The 20,567-nt window shown below is 43.4% G+C and overlaps 1 protein-coding gene across 1 annotated transcript in view; it reads right to left on the bottom strand.

Moving 5' to 3' along the window:
- LOC112107820 (neural-cadherin-like) overlaps nucleotides 1–20,567 on the bottom strand; it is a 66,733-nt gene that overhangs the window by 14,687 nt on the left and 31,479 nt on the right. The window contains exons 13-21 of the mRNA XM_026659129.1: nucleotides 19,636–19,763; nucleotides 18,202–18,388; nucleotides 17,796–17,939; nucleotides 16,150–16,433; nucleotides 13,553–15,170; nucleotides 9,706–9,799; nucleotides 8,016–8,200; nucleotides 6,967–7,199; nucleotides 5,515–5,792 (exon numbers count right to left, since the gene is read on the bottom strand). Of these exons, the coding sequence (XP_026514914.1) occupies nucleotides 5,515–5,792; nucleotides 6,967–7,199; nucleotides 8,016–8,200; nucleotides 9,706–9,799; nucleotides 13,553–15,170; nucleotides 16,150–16,433; nucleotides 17,796–17,939; nucleotides 18,202–18,388; nucleotides 19,636–19,763 (3,151 nt within the window). The remainder of the gene's footprint in view (nucleotides 1–5,514; nucleotides 5,793–6,966; nucleotides 7,200–8,015; nucleotides 8,201–9,705; nucleotides 9,800–13,552; nucleotides 15,171–16,149; nucleotides 16,434–17,795; nucleotides 17,940–18,201; nucleotides 18,389–19,635; nucleotides 19,764–20,567) is intronic.

Here is a 20,567-nt window from a genome sequence, read left to right as displayed (position 1 = left end):
TTTAAACCGGTTTCTTTACACCACCTCCGACGAGGGGATTAGTGATAAAATCGGCCTTAGGGGGTCGGAATTGGGTTAGTGTGGACGGAATTCGACGTTATTAGCCTCCGGGAGCTATCCCACAGTGCTTCATTGTGACCGCTCTGGACAGCACTCTCAACTCAGATGCACTGGCCAGGTAGACAGGAAAAGCCCCGCGAACGTTTGAATTTCATTTCCTGTTTGCTCAGCGTGGAGAGCACAGGTGACCACGCAGAGCTCATCAGCACAGGTAACCGTGATGGAGTCCCAGGATCGCAAAAGAGCTCCAGCATGGACAGAACGGGAGGTTCGGGATCTGCTCGCCATATAGGGAGATGAATCAGTGCTGGCCGAACTCCGAAGCAGTAAACGAAATGGCAAAATATTAGAAAAGGTCTCCAAGGCCATGAAGGACAGAGGCCATAACAGGGACACACAGCAGTGCCGCGTGAAAATTAAGGAGCTAAGGTAAGCCTACCACAAAGCCAGAGAGGCAAACGGAAGGTCCGGGGCTGAGCCGCAAACATGCCGCTTCTACGCGGAGCTGCATGCCATTCTAGGGGGTGCAGCCACCACTACCCCAATCGTGTGCTATGAGTCCCTCACTGGAGAAAGACACAGGGAAGCGGGTTCTGGGGACGAGGAAGATGAGCATGAAGATAATGTAAATAGCTCACAGCAGCAAGGAAGCGGAGAAACCAGTTTCCCCAACAGCCAGGATATGTTTATCACCCTGGACCTGGAACCAGTAACCCCCGAACTCACCCAAGACCCTGAGGGCACACAGGGGACCTCTGGTGAGTGTACCTTTGTAAATATTACACATGGTTTAAAAGCAAGCGTGTTTAATGATTAATGATTAATTTGCCCTGGCAATCGCGGCCAGTACAGCTACTGGAAAAGTCTGTTAACGTGTATGGGGATGGAGCGGAAATCCTCCAGGGACATCTCCAGAAAGCTCTCCTTCATGTACTCCCAAAGCCTTTGCAAAAGGTTTCTGGGGAGGGCTGCCTTATCCCGTCCGCCATGGTAGGACACTTTACCAAGCCAGGCCAGTAGCACGTAGTCTGGAATCATTGCATAACAAAGCATGGCAGCGTATGGTCCTGGTGTTTGCTGGCATGCAGACAACATCCATTCCTTATCGCTCTTTGTTATCCTCAGGAGAGTGATATCATTCACGGTCACCTGGTTGAAATGGGGCAATTTTATTAAGGGGACATTCAGAGGTGCCCCTTCCTGGTCTGCTGAACAGAAATATTCCCCGCTGTTAGCCACGCGGTGGGGGGAGGGGTGAAGTGATCATCCCAGAGAATTGGGTGTGTGGGGGGGAGGGGAATTAGTTGGGTTTGTGCTGCATGTTAACCCTGAAACCGCAGCCCCTCCTTTTACATTGCAAACCCATTTTAAATGGCCAACCCAACGGGTCCTTGGTATGGTTAATGATAGCAGTACTCTTTGAAACCATCCCCACATGTTAAGAAGGTTAAAAAAGCCAAAAGACTGTGTCTTACCATGGCTGCCTGCAAGCTGAAATCTGTGACCTGGCACTGCGTGAGTGATCTCTCACACCAAACAGGCAGGCCCTCAATATAAGAGGAAAAATGCGACCTTGTAACGAAAGCACATCTGCTGTGTAATGTGAACAGCAAAATGTAACGTGAAAGAGTGTACCCATTGTTCTCTAAAATGTATCTTTTTTAACCACCTCTCCCTTCTCATCCACCAGCTGCAAATGTTTCTCCTTCGCAGAGGCTAGTGAATATTCGAAAACGTAAGCGAAGGACACGTGATGAAATGTTTACAGAACTACAGACTGCCTCCCACGCTGACAGAGCACAGCAGAATGCGTGGAGGCAGTCAATGACTGATTATCGAAAAGCCCAATATGAGCGAGAGGAGAGGTGGCGGGCTGAATCGCGGGCTGAGGAGGAGAGGTGGCGGGCTGAATCGCGGGAGGAACAGAGGAAGTTGTGGGCTGAAGATGAGAGGTGGCGTCTGCTTGCACACAGAAAGCAAGAGTCCATGCTCCGTCTGCTGGAGCATCAAACTGATATGCTACAGCGTATGGTTGAGCTGCAGGAAAGGCAGCAGGAGCACAGACCGCCGCTACAGCCCCTGTGTAACCAACAGCCCTCCTCCCCAATGCTACAGCGTATGGTTGAGCTGCAGGAAAGCCAGCAGGAGCAGAGACCGCCGCTACAGCCCCTGTGTAACCAACAGCCATCCTCCCCAAGTCCCATTGCCTCCTCACCCAGACACCCAAGAACACGGTGGGGGGGCCTTCGGCCACCCACTCACTCCACCCTAGATGATTTCCATAGCAATAAGTTTTAAAGTTTTAAATTGGAGTGTGTCCTTTTCCTTCTCTCCTCCCCCACCCATCCCGGGCTACCTTTCCAATTATCCCCCTAATTGTGTGATGAATTAATAAAGAATGCATGAATGTGAAGTAACAATGACTTTATTGCCTCTGCAACTGGTGCTTGAAGGGGGGAGGGTAGGGGAGGGTGGGGTGGTTGGTTTACAGGGAAGTAGAGTTAACCGGGTCGGGGGGGGAGGGGCGGAGGGTTCATCAAGGAGAAACAAACAGAAGTTTCACTCCGTAGCCTGGCCAGTCACAAAACTGGTTTTCAAAGCTTCTCTGATGCGCACAGCGCCATGCTGTGCTGCTCTAACCGCCCTGGTGTCTGGCTGCGCGTAATCAGCGGCCAGGCGATTTGCCTCTACCTCCCACCCCGCCATAAAGGTCTCCCCCTTACTCTCACAGATATTGTGGAGCGCACAGCAAGCAGCAATAACAATGGGGATATTCTTTTCGCTAAGGTCTGAGCGAGTCAGTAAGCTGCGCCAGCGCGCTTTTAAATGCCCAAATGCACATTCCACCACCATTCGGCACTTGCTCAGCCTGTAGTTGAACAGGTCCTGACTCCTGTCCAGGCTGCCTGTGTACGGCTTCATGAGCCATGGCATTAAGGGGTAGGCTGGGTCCCCAAGGATCACGATAGGCATTTCAACATCCCCGACGGTTATTTTCTGGTCCGTGAAGAAAGTCCCTTCCTCCAGCTTTCTAAACAGAGCAGACTGCCTGAAGACGCGAGCATCATGTACCCTTCCCGGCCAGCCCACGTTGATGTCGGTGAAACGTCCCTTGTGATCCACCAGGGCTTGCAGCAGCATTGAAAAGTACCCCTTGAGGTTTATGTACTCGGTGGCTTGGTGCTCCGGTGCCAAGATAGGGATATGGGTTCCGTCTATCGCCCCACCACAGTTTGGGAATCCCATTGCAGCAAAGCCATCCACTATGGCTTGCACGTTTCCCAGAGTCACTACCCTTGATATCACCAGGTCTCTCATTGCCCTGGCAACTTGGATCACAGCAGCCCCCACAGTAGATTTGCCCACTCCAAATTGATTCCCGACTGACCGGTAGCTGTCTGGCGTTGCAAGCTTCCACAGGGCTATCGCCACTCGCTTCTCCACTGTGAGGGCTGCTCTCATCCTGGTATTCTGGCGCTTCAGGGCAGGGGAAAGCAAGTCACAAAGTTCCATGAAAGTGCCCTTACGCATGCGAAAGTTTAGCAGCCACTGGGAATCGTCCCACACCTGCAGCACGATGCGGTCCCACCAGTCTGTGCTTGTTTCCCGGGCCCAGAATCGGCGTTCCACAGCATGAACCTGCCCCATTAACACCATGATTTCCACATTGCTGGGGCCTGTGCCTTGTGAGAGGTCTAGGTCCATGTCCATTTCCTCATCACTCTCGTCGCCGCGCTGCAATCGCCTCCTCCTCCTCCTCGCCTGGTCCTGGTTTTGCTTTGGCATGTTCTGGCTCTGCATATACTCCAGGACAATGCGCGTGGTGTTCATAGTGCTCATAATTGCCGCGGTGATCTGAGCGGGCTCCATGATCCCAGTGCTAGCTATGGCGTCTGGTCTGAAAAAAGGCGCGAAAGTAGTATCTGACGGACCAGGGGAAGGAGGGAGGGAGGGAGGGGCGAGTGACGACATGGTGTACAGGTACAGGGAATTAAAATCAAGAAAGGTGGCTTTGCATCAGGGAGAAACACAAACAACTGTCACACAGAATGGCCCCCCCCCAAAGATTGAACTCAAAAGCCTGGGTTTAGCAGGAGGGAGGAGGGAAGCAAATGAATACAGAATAAATCTATTTTTTACATCTTAAGACGACGGTGCAGCATGACTGATAGCCCTTGGCATTTTCTGGGTGCTTGGCAGCAAATACTGGGCGCTTGGCAGTTAGCCTTCAGGTCTATTGCACAATCTGATACCCACTGCAGTATGACAACGATGGATACCAGTCGTAATATACTATCTACTGCCCAAAAGACAAGGGGTTGCTGCTGTGTAGCAATGGTGCCCCATCCTACGCATACTACGTCTGATAACCATCATCATCAAGGCAAGGGGGCTGGTGCAATGCAGCCCCACGGCTGCCAGCCCCATGTCTGCCAGCACCCAGATCGCCCTCGGCCTCTTCTGGGTGCTTAGCAGAAAACCGGGTGCTTTGCAGAAAATAGTATACTACGACTGATAACCATAATTGTCTGCCCAGGTGCCCATGATCGACAGCCACTGCTGTCCGACGAGGACGGTTACCGGTCGTAATAAACCATCTACTGCCAAAAGGCAAGGGGGCTGGTGCAATGCAGCCCCACGGCTGCCGGCACCCAGATCGCCAATGAAGGCTACCAGTCATGCTGCACCATCTACCGCCAAAAGGCAGTTTGCTGCTGCTGTGTAGCAATGCAGTCCCACGTCTGCCGGCACCTAGATGACATATGGTGACGGTGAGCTGAGCTGAGCGGGCTCCATGCTTGCCGTGGTATGTTGTCTGCACAGGTAACCCAGGTAAAAAGGCGCGAATCTATTGTCTGCCGTTGCTGTGACGGAGGGGGAGGGGCCTGACGACATGTACCCAGAACCCCCCGCGGCACTGTTTTGCATCATCCGGGCATTGGGATCTCAACCCAGAATTCCAATGGGCGGCGGAGACTGCGGGAACTGTGGGATAGCTACCCATAGTGCAATGCGCCGGAAGCCGACGCTAGCCTCGGTACTGTGGACGCGGTCCGCCGAACTAATGCACTTAGAGTATTTTATGTGGGGACACACACAATCGGCTGTATACAACCGATTTCTATAAAACCGGCTTCTATTAATTCGACCTAATTTCGTAGTGTAGACATACCCTGACTAATAAAATGCATTTAGATTGCACAAATATCAGCTTCTCATACTTCCAAGTTAAGGGAGGCCAGTGCAACTTGCATGCTTTCTGCCTTTTGAGGATTATGATGATCGTAAGTAGCCATCAGCAAGGTGAGAAATCTGTTTGCAAGAACAAAATTAAGTATATCCAGCCAGATCTGCCTTTTGAGAAGTGATGAATGTTGATTTGCTTCTCTGAGCCCCTTTCTCACCCATTTTAAGTTAGAAGAAGTTCTGAGCAGCATGAAAAGTTTTACTAACCTGTAGCCCAAGTCAGTGTCTATACATGTGCCACCATTGAGACATGGGTTTGTCCGGTATGCGGAGCAGAAGAGATGCTGGCTTTCTCTAGCTGCACAGGTGCACTGGGCACTATTCAGGACCATCACAGATGCCAGTGAGACACTTCCAGCAGTAGTTATTGTGGGGACATGACTATAATTGTACTTGCTGACGCATCCAGTGCTATGAGTGCAGTTTGCAGTCACACACTCATCTATGCCAATCTGGGTGATGCTTATATCCAAGATGATTTCAAGCTGGAGAAGAAAGTTAGTTTTATTAATCTGCCTTTTCCTGTGGGAAGAAGCTTAATGCTGAAGACAGTGTGAGAATCACAGCCCTGAGAAACCAAAATCTTATTTATCCACAGAAGAGGTGGAGCCTGAGCCGTAGCAATGTGAGTGTCCCTGCCAGTGCGCCATTAACCTGCCTACAGACCCCACCACTAGCCATGAAAGAGTAGCTCCATCGTAGTATCCATTCAGTCCTCTGCCTCCGTACTGGGACTGTTTTAACTTGAACTGATTGAGAATTTATTAAATAATTTGTGAAGAATTTCACTTTTTTTTTTTTTTTTTTTTTTTGAGCTGAATAATTTTATTTCAGCTCTTATAACAAAAGATCCCAAATACTCTCTCTCTCTCTGCGACCTGGACACTTAATCTCAGTCTGATTTTAGAGAGCAAGTAGTTGTAAAGGGCAACAGCAGTAAATAGCCATGATCCTGATGGCAAGAGGATCCAGTCCATGTTGCATTGCCAAAGCACATCCTCCCAACATAGCAAGTCACTTAGCTGCTTATTAGATTTTATTTGCAGGAGTGATTTGGTGTGTTTAATTTTCAGCTCACATTTTTCTCTGACGGGAAAAGGTTATTTTATCACTCTGCTTACTTACTGTAGAAAGATGGAGCTTTTGACTGAGCAATTTTGTGAGTTCTAGTTACTGAACATTTCAATACATGGGCCGAGGAAATAAAGCAAAACATCAAGAACCATGTGCACAAAAACCCCAACCATATGCATCACTTATGGAGGATTTCATAGTCTCTGTAGAAGATACGTGTTCTGAAACACATACTCCTAAAGGAAATAGAGTATTCCAAGGGCAAAATATTCACATTTGGGTGCCTAAAGTTATGCAACTCAATGAGTGGCTTGACATTCCGAAACACTGAACACCCTCAGCGCCCATCAAAATCTGCAGCTCTGAAAATTAGGTCATAGTATTTGGATGCCTAAATATGGATTATGGGTCTGAACTTTAAGCACCTATATCTGAAACTTTTGGCCAAACTAAAAGAAATTTTTTGCTCAGTACAGTCAAATACAATCTTTCTCTCTCTCAAAAAATCAATGATTCTGTGCAAACATTTTCACTAGATTATAGATGCAAGATTTTAATTAACTCAATGAGTTGAAAGCCACATACCCGTGCTTTGGACACTGCCATGTTGCCGTTAAGTTTTTCTGCTTTATAATATGGTGGTCCAGAAACTGTAAACCAAACATCAACCCCTCGGGTTTGACCTGGGATATTCAAGACACTGAAAATGTGGACATTTTCAAGTTGAGCTGGTATGATTTCTGAAAGTAGTTTCTTCATTTGGTTGTATTTACTTTCTCTCTCAGAAGACTGAGATATAAAATCCTCTGCAGTGATATCTGTAACAAACAATTTAAAAAACAATATACTCATCTTTCAGATTGAGGAGAATCATATGACGTTCAATAATAATGGGAGCAGCAGAGACCAAAATAGTTAAGTTTGCATATCTGATTCCATTCTCGTGGCACTGAGAGACTTTGGGCTCTGAAATTTTTCATACTGGTTTTTGCTCAATGGTTTGCACTGTGGAGCTTATTTATTCAGTCATTACATTTATTTTATTTCTCTTTAAATCAGGAATATCTTTAGAAGGATTTTTTTTTTTTTTACTAGAGTTGTTCAAACAAATTCTATTTGCAATATAAATACATGGTTGCATTGTCAGTGTGGAACTCGAGGATCTTATCAGTTCCTAACTGTCAGGGTGGGTAAACACTGGAATAAATTGCCTAGGGAGGTTGTGGAATCTCCATCTCTGGAGGTATTTAAGAGTAGGTTAGATAAATGTCTATCAGGGATGGTCTAGACAGTATTTGGTCCTGCCATGCGGGCAGGGGACTGGACTCGATGACCTCTCGAGGTCCCTTCCAGTCCTAGAATCTATGAATCTATGAATCTTTGTTTTACCCTAGAATCCAGCATTTATTGCAGTGTCTTCTGACCCCCCTCTATGTATCAGGGGGAAAAGAAAACAAAGCAGAGCACGTGTGTACATTTTTCAGATCTCTACTTAGAGGAATATTAAGCATATCCAACACAGATATCTAATAATTAAGCAGACACTAATAAGAGTTCAAAGTTACACAGCACTAACATAAAGGGGGCAGATTTCAGAGCTGAAATACTGCAGACACAAAAATACATTATTTTACCGTTTATTCGTATAGACCCAGCATTACGGATGGCATCATCTTTGATTTCCTTCACAACCACCTTTACTGTCGAGATCACATCTGGCCAGATTCCATCAGTAACTTTCACTCTTACATTGTAAATTCCTGTTGGGGTACCTTCTTTAATACTCAGCAAACCTGAGTTATCATTGAGGATAAAGTACCTGCAACAGAAATTATGTGAAAGGAAAAGACAAAGAATAAGTTCTATTCAATCAGGTCAAGACCAGATTTTGTCGAGAATTCCCCTAGTGTAAAGCTGACAGGCATAACAGATCTACCCCCTCACCTCAGGTAAAAGGAGAGCGAGGAGCCAGGGTGTTACACTTATCCTCCATTGGTGTAAGGCCCCTAGAAACCCCAAAACTGTGGCATAAACTAAAGCAGGACTCCAAGTTGCTCGAACTCTGTCTGGGGCTGGGTGGCACAGAGTCGGGGAGCCATCTCCTTTCCAGTGCTTCTAAACAGAGCTCAGACGCTGTGCAGAATTGAGCCCTTAGTGTGTACAGAAGGCCATAGTCAAAGATCTGCATATTCTATAGCAAAGTAGATCTAAATTCTATAGCAAGATGCCTGGATTCGGCAGCAGCTTCATTAAAATAAAGTAAAAATTATGCTACCTCCTAGCTGCTCGCAGACTACCACCCTCAGGCTGTGGTGCACACTCTCAAATAACTATGAAGTACCATGGCCTGCCTCTGTTTACCTTTCCCTGTGGATCAAAGATCTTGTCTGCACTGAGGACTTTGCACTATGTCACTAGACTGAGGTAACCGTATGAATGCAAACCCCTAGTATAGATGCACTGGTATAAACAAAGTGACTTGCAGTGGTGCAGCTCCCCAGTGCCAAAACAGTCAAGTTGCACTGTTGCAAGTCACCTCTGTTCTGCACTGGTGCAAACTCCATCAATCTAGCTACACAGGTGCAAAAGCTCCCAGTGTAGACAGGACCTCAAAAACTAAGTGGGAGCACCAAAACACCACTTCTCCAGGGGTGGAGCAGGGTGTTAGGGAACTGTATTTATGCTGCGGACCAATGGCACTGGCATTGGATAAGACTGTACACAGGGACTATGGGATAGCATTCCAACTCGTTAGTCAGGCGTCTGTGCGTAGTACTGGACTCTTGACAGAGTGGGATCCCAAGCTGTCACAAAGGCCAAAGATAACCACTGCTAGTGAAGTGTTCCGATCTAGCAGCTGTACCCCATTTCTGGCAATATTCAATTAGGCCTGAAATTATTACACTTCCCCCCTTTCCCTCACCAAAATCCCATGCTGCAGCCACAATCCTTCTGAAAAAGGATGAAGGAATCCCAACTCGCCTCTGAATATACCAATGCAACTCCTTAATTGGCTAGTGAGGCTTCTGGTTGCCTGTGGAGTGATTAAAGGCACTCTGCTAGTCAGGGGATGCGCATTTCATCTCAGAAATTGCTGGCCTAGGCAGCAACTGACTGGGGAGCAAACTGGAGCTGCTCATATGACTGCGTATAATGTGGCTTTCTATGTAGGAAAGGGGTTTGGAGATTGTGTGCACACAAATTTGAGTGCACACAATACACTCTGGCATGTGAGTTCTCAGGGAAAGTTTAAATATTTTCTCTCTTTTTTTTTTGAAAATTTATCATCCATTTTGTCAGGTCATTATTTTCTTTTTAAAATACCTTGATGCTTTTCCTTCAAATTGATAGGTCTTGTGATCCCAGTCATCGTTGTCTGGTGCGTGAACTTGGCCCAGTACCGTTGTGGGTAAGATACCTATCATAATTAAACATATGAATGACATAACTAAAAAGTATCTGACATTTATACACACGTATATAAACAAATATGCAATTATAATTTCGCTGGCTTTCCTTAACTCTAAAATCTTTGTCAGTACTTGGGATGGAATTAAAGGCAGCTCGATAATGATTTGTGAATACTGTATGTTGGCCTGGTTACTGGGGTGTTTTCTATATGAGGATATTGGTTTAACTCAGGCTGTCCAGAGGAACAGGCAGGAAAGAAAAGAAGGGCTCAGGATAAGCCACCTCTGAACCATTAGCTTTGATGACTCTGCCTGTCTCCAGCCAGCCTGCAAAATTGGTTTGGATCAGAGCAGGAAAAGGCCCGTGAACAAAGAAATTTAAAAGAACTCTGTCTGGATTAAAAAGGATACTCAAGAATGGAGCATTAATTGAGACAGAAACCTGGTGAAGAAGTTAGGCCTGCCTAGGTTACCATCAGGGGATAGTAAGACAGAAGGAAACGTAGAATGTTTTAAAAATCTTGTTTCTCTTAAAGTGTTACTACTGCTAATACTTGTGCTTGAAGAAGGCCGTTCTGTCACTGAATACCAGGGGAAGAACCACAGGTGTCTGAACTCAGTGGGCTTGGGGGGATAAGAATGGTGGATACACAGGGTACTATACCCCAGCCTAAGAGTGGGAGCACTGTAAAATTGAGCCCTGAGATAAGTAAAGACCCAGAGCTCGACACCTGAGGTGGTGCACTCAGAGAAACCAGAAAGGAGCCAGAGGTGCAGCTAGCCCTGTAACTGTAATATATTTGATAAATATATTTTGCAATAGCCATTATATAGGACATAATATTATATACTGATGTTAAATCCCTGCAGTACCTGAACACAACATGAAATACAAAGCCTTCCTCACTTTATCATGTGTCACAACTCAATGTATGTATGTCTTTTTTATTTAAATAGACTTAAGACAAAAAAGCCTCTCATTTAAGTTCACAGGAGTTGATAAAACAGACCAATTCATCTTATGAAGTACAGCCAAGTGGTGTCCAAAATTCACTGTAACTAAGTTTGAGGAATCCAATATTCCATCATTGCAGTCCAAGAACAAACCCTTGAGGACTGCCAGCAATGACCAAGACCTTTTGTGCAATTAGCAACCACACAAAAATTTCACTCAGTACATCAAACTAAACCTTATAACAAGCACACATCAAGTATAATAGCTGTCCAATACACTGGCGCAGTCTATATATAAACATCTTATAACATATCATCATGTCAGCTCTACTACAGTATACCTAGGAAGCAGAGCTGTCAAGTGATTAAAAAAGTTAATCACGATTAATCGCACTGTTAAACAATAATAGAATACCATTTATTTAAATATTTTTGGATGTTTTCTACATTTTCAAATATATTGATTTCAATTACAACACAATACAAAGTGTACAGTGCTCACTTTATACTTATTTTTTATTACAAGTGTTTGCACTGTAAAAAGACAAAAAAATAGTATTTTTCAATTCACACAATACAAGTACTGTAGTGCAATCTCTTTATCATGAAAGTTGAACTTACAAATATAGAATTATGTACAAAAATACTGCATTCAAAAATAAAACAATGTAAAATTTTAGAGCTTGCAAGTCCACTCAGTCCTACTTGTTCAGCCAATCGCTCAGACAAACAAGTTTGTTTACATTTGCAGGAGATAATGCTGCCCGCTTCTTGTTTACAATGTAACCTGAAAGTGAGAACAGGTATTCTCCTGGCACTGTTGTAGCCTGCGTCGCAAGATATTTACGTGCCAGATGTGCATGCCTCAACTACCATTCCAGGGGACATGCGTCCATGTTGATGACGGGTTCTGCTTGAAAACCATTCAAAGCAGTGCGGACTGACACATGTTCATTTTCATTATTTGAGTCAGATGCCACCAGCAGAAGATTGATTTTCTTTTTTGGTGGTTCGGGTTCTGTAGTTTCCGCATTGGAGCGTTGCTCTTTTAAGACTTCTGAAAGCATGCTCCACACCTCGTCCCTCTGAGATTTTGGAAGGTACTTCAGATTCTTAAATCTTGGGTTGAGGGCCGTAGCTATCTTTACAAATCTCACATTGGTACTTTCTTTGCATTTTGTCAAATCTGCAGTGAAAGTGTTCTTAAAATGAACAACAACATGTGCTGGGTCATCATCCGAGACTGCTGTAACATGAAATATATAGCAGAATGCGGGTAAAACAGAGCTGGGGACGTACAATTCTCCCCCAAGGAGTTCAGTCACAAATTTAATTAATGCATTATTTTTTTAAAGAGCATCATCATCATGGAAACATGTCCTTTGGAATGGTGGCCAAAGCATAAAGGAGCATAAGAATGTTTAGCATATCTGGCACGTAAATACCTTGCAATGCTGGCTACAAAAGTGCCATGCAAATGCCTGATCTCACTTACTGGTGACATTGTAAATAAGAAGAGGACAGTATTATTTTCTGTAAATATAAACAAACTTGTTTGTCTTACAAATTGGTTGAACAAGAAGTAGGACTGAGTGGACTTGTAGCCTCTGAAGTTTTACATTGTTTTGTTTTTGAATGCAGTTATGGAACAAAACAAAATCTACATTTGTAACTTGCACTTTCAGGACAAAGAGATTGCACTACAGTCCTTGTATGAGGTAAACTGAAAAATACTATTTCTGTTTATCATTTTTACAGTGCAAATATTTGTAATCAAAATATACACTTTGATTTCAGTTACAACACAGAATACAAGATATATATGAAAATGTAGAAAAACATCCAAAATATTTAATACATTTCAATTGGTAGTCTCTTGTTTAACAGTGCGATTAAAACTGCATTTGTGATTAATTTTTTTGAGTTAATCGTGTGAGTTAACTGCGATTAATTGACTGCGCTACTAGGAAGTGAAATTCCTCCTGATAAGAAACACTATTTAGAGGGAATGCCATGTGACCAGAGGCATAAGGTGGGATCTGGGGAGGAGGAGAAGTGGTTTGACACCACAAGATGCAAGCCCCACAGTTACAACGTAACTTATTTATATTGTTTACTCTCCTTTGGGGCTTATGTAAGGATGCTGGGGACTGCAAGAGATCATCAGGGATTGGGGAGCTGAGGGTCAGGGAAGGTGCCCTGCCTCATGATGGCTGCAATGAGCAAGGGAGGGCACAAAAAGCCGCAGCCATAGAAGATTTTCCCATTTCTATTTTTGGGCAGTTCAAGGCTTGCATTAACTTTTCAGAGGGTACAGATGGTTCATATTCGGGTTCACATTTAAAACATTAACTAGACAACATGCCAGATTAGTTTAACCTCAAATTTCAAGCAATCTCTCAGGGTATTCAGACTTGAATCCAGATTACAGCCCTTGACAACATTATTAAATGAACAACATCAGTATAAAATAAGTCAAGCTATTTTGTAATTAAAGGGAAACAAAATAGCATCTGAAAACCATTTACTTAAGTTTTATAGAAGTGTACATAAGATAGAAGCCAATTACCCTCCTTCAGCCCCAAATTCAATCTCCTCCACACACCAATTGACTCCATCCCCTGGGACCAGACCTTACACACCAAGTTTCAGTTCTAATCAACCTTTTGGCAGAGCTGCATTTCCCACCAAAATACCAATGCATCATGGAAAGCAACTCTTGAGGAATGGGACACATCTCTCCGAATTGCACGCCTGCTGCTCATGGTCTGAGTATAGCCCAGTGAAATAAGCTCCAAATCAATTACCATCATAGCAGTAGATGAGGCATTCCATATAGCCAGCAGAATGAGGATGATCATTTCGGTCCCCAATATTAACAGTTAACGTGTTGGTTGAGCTCATAGGAGGAATCCCGCTGTCAGTAATCAGAATTGGCAGGTAAAACACCTTGTGCACTTCTCTGTCAAAGGTATGCAGCGCAGTGAGCAGTGCACTTCCATTGCTGAAATCCTGCAAGTTAAAGTAAGTTACGCTGCCAAAATTGCTGAGTAAGTGAAAGGAGAAAGGCCCTCCATTAGCAGCAGTGTCTCTGTCTCTAGCATATAACAAACTAGAAGTCTCGTTCATTTGGACAATTTGTGGCGAAGCAGTGTTTTCCCAGACGACTGGGTTATACTGAGCCTCAAACTCTGGCCCATTGTCATTCACATCCTGCAGAGTCACAAGAACAGTGGCACTGCCAGTCAGCCGAGGTTGTCCCATATCAGTGGCAATGACCACAAGGTGGTGCTGTGTCACAGCCTCATGATCCAGCAATCCTGCAACTACAACCCAACCATCATTACCCACAGAGAACTGTCCACTTGGGTCAGACCTGTTTATCAGGCGATACAAAAATCTTCCATTCAGCCCCGAATCTAAATCAACAGCAGAAACCTGTACAACTTTAGTGCCAAGAGGCACATCTTCAGCCAGAGCCATCACTTCATAGAATGGGGGATAAAACACAGGGGCATGGTCATTGGAATCCTCCACATAGACAACACAGTGAGCAATGCTGAAGAAATCGGTGTCTTCAGCTTTCACGGTCAGGTTAAACACCCTCTCATGAGGTTTCTCAAAGTCTAGGTGTTTTCGCAACCGAATAGCCCCACGTTTGTTAATTTTATCTGTCTCTATGGAGAATTTACGATCATCATTCCCATCAAGGATGCTGAATGTCACCACAGCATTTTCTCCTTCATCTCTGTCCGTAGCAGATACCAGTGTGATCTCAGTGTTGATACTTGCATTTTCAGAGATAAAAGCCGTATACATCTTCCGTGTAAAGACTGGAGCGTGGTCATTTATATCAGACACCAAAATGGTGGCGGTGCCTGTCCCAGTGAGTCCACCTCCATCCCTTCCTTCAACCACCACCAGATACTTATCTTCTTTCTCCCGGTCCAAGGATCCGAGCACAGTACAGATGGTGCCCGTAACTGGGTTGATTGAAAACAAGTTGAGGTTGATTTCATTTTGGACATTTTGAATAATTCTATAAGTTAATACTGCATTCTTCCCAGCTTTGGGGTCATCAAGGTCTATGGCATTCATTTCCATTACAGTGGTGTCTGCTGGGGAATCTTCAGGAACCTGCCCCATAAAGCAGCCTTCTGACATGCAAAGGAAAAGAGGTGGGTTGTCATTCACATCTCTGACCTCTATGATTACATCTGCAAAGCCAGTTAGTCCCTCTCCATTTTCATCTGTAGCAAGGACAAGAAAGCGCCATATGGATCGCTTTTCACGGTCTAGCTTTTTGTTTGCATAGATCTCTCCTGTGTACTCGTTGATGCAGAACTCACTATTGGCCCCGTGTCCATGTAAAGAGTAGCAAAGGGCACTCTGGTCAGCTTCTTGATCAGGGTCAGCTGCAGAAACCTAGAACAAACCACAGGAGGGGTGAGAGAGAGAGAGAGAGAACTGGAAATTCATTGTACTTCTACTGCAAGCTGCAGTACTATGGAGGCCTACTAAAGAACGTGCCCCTATATGTTAACAGTTAAGGGTAAGCATCAGATGGCTTGAGTCATTTGGATCTTTCTGCAAAGGTTATAGCTGGGCTGGAGAAATAAGCTGATTGTGTTTAGGGAGACTAATGCATTCTGCGTGCTAGTGTATTTGGGAAGAGGGGGGAAAATATGCAGGAAAAGCTAGGTGGAAGTAATAGTAAATCAACTGAACAAGTATTTGCAATGAGATCCAGTGGAAGTTGAACTAGAGAAGCAAATAGAAATTGGTTCATAGGAGCAGACAGGAGGGGTTAGAAACTGGACAGGGGTTGGGTCTTGTCTTCCTTATACTCCTCTGATGGGGAAATCACCACCTATATTCCTTAGCACTTCTATAGTGTCTTCCTACCCAGAGATCTCAAAGAAGCTTACAAATATTGATGAACACCCCAGTAAAGTAGGTATGTATCCCCATTTTACAGATATGGAAATGAAGTCAGCGACAAGAGTAAGTGATTTTCCCAAGGTCACAAAGGAAGCCTGTGACAGTTGAGAAGAGAAAGCTGATCTTCTGACTTTCGGTCCCATGTCTCAACCACAAGTCTACCTTCCCTTTGCACTTTTCTTACCAGGGGTCAGTAGGTTTGTTTACATTTATACTGGCCAGTAACTAAGTTTATTATCCAATTCCAGCCACCACATATTTTTGTTTAATCAATTCTATAAAAAGAGTGTAGATAGCTGGAAAACATGGAAGACAGAAAGATACCAGAATCTTACAAATTCCAGGTGTCTTCTGATGAGATCTGGCTCTCAGTAACTGATGTAACTATGCATGGTCAAGCTGAATAAAAAATTAATTTACTCTCAAAAAAACCCACCTCTCTGCTTCATGCAAACTGATTTACCTTTAGAACTAGAACAGGCAGATCTGTAAGTTCCTCCAAGACACTGTCATGGTACTCATTGTTAGTGAACACTGGAGCTTCATCGTTTTTATTGATTACATTGATGGCAATGAGTGTGTGATTCTCCCACTTCCCATCAGAGGCTACAAGCCGGAGTTCATAATGCTGCTCTTGTTCATAGTCCAGACACTGAGTAATGAAGATGGTTCCCACTTCGGGTTCAACATCAAAAGCTCCTTTCGCATTTCCTGATGTAATCTGATACCTCAGTTTGGCATTTACACCTGTATGAAACAGCAAATGTTTACTTACTCTAGTATTGAATTCCATACCATACTTCTCAAAGTACTCAGTAAAGCCACACCAAACATTTATTAATGGGATGCGTAGTTTGACTTGGACACAGTAGGCCAAAATTTTCAAGAGACAAGCACTTGTATTATGCCTTAACAAAAAAGTAACTGTAGTCAGAAACGTGTATGTGAAAATGCGAGTAAGACAGAGAAACAAATAACTGCAGAGTTCTGTGTTTGTAAGCACAGGTATATGTACAAGCATAGTTTGCAAGTAGAAGTTAGGCAACGCTTTTGTTCCGTTTTGTTGATTAATTTTAGCCCTACACGTCTAATGTGTATTAATTTTCTGATACTGAAAAGAATGTAGTGTTATTAAAGACTGGAAGCTATTTTTGTTGAATAGTTTTTTCCCCCTGATGTTAAAGCCAAACATCTGTTGTTGCTACACTCTCATTTTTATTTTTATCACCAGGTGGTGCTAAAATCTCAAAAGAACAGCAAGGTATCAAAAGACCATTTGTTTTCAAAATATATTCCATCTATATGATCCTAGTTATTTTCTTTTGCATTGTTCAAAATGTTTGGAAACATGGGAAAGTGATAAGCTATTGTTCTTTGAAAAGGAAAAAAGGAAGAAACATGACAAGATGCTAGATACATTGAAGCTGTTTTGATTGTTAGAATCAAGTTCACTCCACTTAGCACAGGGGCAAAGAATCATTTTCCATACAGAACATATAAGCTCTTAATGGGGGGGGAAAACCTTTTCAACCTTTTAATTTATTCTGAAATGTCTTGCCCATATATTACTGAAGTGACATGAGCAGCAATTGATAGGAGTCAACAACAACAACAACAAACTCCAAAAACCCACAACCCTGCTGTATGTATTTCAGATGTTTGAACATGAAAGAGTTAGGGCCCAGTTGTAACCCACCTATCAAAGTGACTAACAAGTTGTTTTTTTGAAAATTCTCAACTCCAGCAGTATGCTCCAAGTTCTCTCCTTTCTCCTCCACCAACCAGACTAAGAGGGGCATTTAGCACATCACCGCTGAATAGAAGAATTGTGAGGATTTAAATGTGGTGTTCTAAAATAAAAGGATCACTAGCATATTGTTATTCTACAAAGTGGAAACTTGAGTAGATTACTAAGAGTTCTTGACACATTTAAGCCAGAGAGATTCTTCTCCTCTCCAAACTATTGAAATCCATTTAAAGTTTCTCCTTAATACAATCAATCACCAGATTAAAACAGAAAATCATTAGCTCACAAGAGAAACCATTATTATGGTGGACGCTGCATTACTCAAAAGCACTGAAAAATATAGGAGAAGTCTGTTTACACACCTTCATCTTCATCATTTGCTGTTGCTGTCACAACAGCACATCCAACTTCCTTGTCCTCCTCTATACTGATTTCATATACTGGGTGAGGGAAAGCTGGAGCATTGTCATTGACATCACTGACAAAAATCTTCACATATGCTGTATCTGAAAAGGAGACATAAAATGAAAATTTAGATTACAGAGACCAGAGATAAAGTTACTTGTGGGATGGCCTAACCTATCCCTGAAGAAGAGCTCTGTGCAAGCTCAAAGGCTTGTCTCTCTCACCCACAAAAGTCGGTCCAATAAAAGATATCACCTCACCCATCTTGTCTGTGTAATCTACCCCGACATTCCATGAAAAACTCCACGTCTACCAATGGCAGTGGAACTCTCTCTGACCTGGTATATAAACCATTATGCTTACCTGTGTTGGGCTGTCCATAAACACCAGGTCGAGCAGACTCTGCAGAATCCTGAGACTGAACTTCAATCAAATAAGAGCCTTTCTTCTCTCTGTCAAAAGATGCTTTGGTGGAAACAATTCCTGTCTCAGGACCAATGGTGAAGAACCGGTAATGTTCACTAGGGTCTTTCAATATTGAATATTGAACCTGAAGTTCAGAAATTTTATGTGAGGTTCCATGCATACCATTTCATGTGAGTGCTGTGTCCCCATCCTTCCTCAGCCCTTTCAAACTGTCTGCAAAATAATATTTGAAAAGGCTCTTATTTGAACAGACTGTTCTTGAGGCTTCTCTCAGTTTGAATACAAAGTTAGAATGCTTATATAAAATAACCCCCCGATGTTCCTGGTAATATACAATTAGGACTGGTCAAAAAATTTCCATCAAAGTTGTTCTGAAGGAAAACTGAGCTTAGATTGAACCACATATTTCACAGAAACTTTGAAAACAAAGAACTTTTCAGCTGAAAATTTTCAGTTCTATGACAAAAAGTAAATTTTTTTCAAAGGAAAAATCCCTACACATTTCCCCACCAGTTCTATATACAATATTTGCTACACAGTTTTTCAGTGACAGCTTATGGCAGGTTTACAAGTTACAAAATGGTAACACGTTGAGAGTCAAAGTTCTCTCACAAGAGCCACCCTGTGGATTTTGGGGAGAGGGGTAATGAATGGGGAAGGAAAGGGAGAGCAGCACTTCACAATGCTGCTTGCCTGTTTGTATTTGATCTCTACAACAGAGCTGACCAAAGAGCCACTCATGAGTCGAACAGGAACAAAAGTTCAAAAATGAAGCCTGCGGCCACCCTGACAATTAATATGGTGGGGGCAGTCCACAGAGAGCACGAGTAGCAGCATGCAGTACTTTATCATGTCTTCAGCTCAGGTTGGGTCACTATGTGACATGATCTAGAGTCTCCTCCTGTCTGAGATGGAGCAGACCGTATGTATTCTACCTACCCACCTATCTGTGGTACTTGTATGGTCCCTATCACTGTAATATCTGACTGCCTCTTAATCTTTACTATATTTATCCTCACAAGATCCCTGTGAGGTAGGGCAGTGCTATTATCACTACTATCAGATGGGGAACTGAGGCACAGAGAGACTGTGACTTGCCCAAGGTCACGCAGGAAGCCAGTGGTGTAATAGACACTGAACCCAGATCTCCCATGCTAGTGCCCTAATCACTGGAACTCTCCTGTTTTTTTACAAATCCGAGGCAGGTCTTAGTTAGGTAAAATTTAGCCATCCTGCTCAAAGAGGAAGGGAGAGGTGCCTATGGCTCATTATTGTCCCATCTGCTACTTGTCTTTTCTCACTGTTTAACGCGTCAATGCTATTTAACAGATTAATATTGCTAGGAGAAAAAGAGTATGTAATAAGTTAAACCTCTCCATATGGCCCAGAATCCAAGTCAGTTGCTAAAACCTGGGCAACAGATGTGCCAATAGCTGCTTCTTCAGGTACAGACACCTTGTAGGTAGAAGATGTGAAGAATGGAACATTATCATTGACATCTGCAGAGAGAGGAGTTAAGACATAATGAGAGGAGGTTAAAAATCTTAAAACTGTACCTTTTAACAAACAAATTAGCAGACTGTTCCTGCTAACATCCAATCCTGTTTTCTGCCTTCCCGTTCTCAAGGCAGATGGCAGAAGCTCTTTTAATTAGAGCGAAGATGTGATGCTGTGATTTCAGGTATTATGCGAGACACCGATTAACCTAATAACCTATTAACTTACTGATACCAGGAGCTGTTATTCTTTGGCCCTTGTCCTGGCAAAGACTTACACACCTACTGAATAGCATTCAAGATAACCTATTGAAACCAATGGGTCTGTTCACGATATCTAAATTTAAGATGGGACTAACGTCTGATAACGCAGATCTCCACCAAAATAAACTGGTTTTTACTTCACCCCTTTTGTTATTTTGATGAAAGTTTGTGTGCAGGCTTGCCCTTGTCTTTGCAGGATCAGAGCCTTGGGGACCACTCCAGTGTCAGTAACTGCAGTTATGAAGTGTCATTAGTTTAAAGAGATACTGTCAACTTGAAATCCTGTCATTTTCAAAATTTGGATTAAAAAATAGCTTCAGGTGCTACATTTGCACTGGACTCCCCTGTTAATTTTTGTGTTTTACAACCACATTTTTCTGTTTTAAAAAACTTCTTTCCCTGTTGCTGTGTGAAAGGCCAAACACAGGAGCTGACTGAAGTCAATTGATGAAACTGAAGCTACACCAAGTACTGTTAAAAGCAAAAAAAAAAAATTAAAAAACAGACAAAGATTTTGCTAAATGTGTTCTATTCTAAACGTTA

Source organism: Terrapene carolina, unplaced genomic scaffold, assembly GCF_002925995.2.
Source record: "Terrapene carolina triunguis isolate 2854851 unplaced genomic scaffold, T_m_triunguis-2.0 Scaffold58, whole genome shotgun sequence".
NCBI classification, from domain to species: domain Eukaryota; kingdom Metazoa; phylum Chordata; order Testudines; family Emydidae; genus Terrapene; species Terrapene triunguis.
This window is presented reverse-complemented; position numbering and strand designations above follow the sequence as displayed.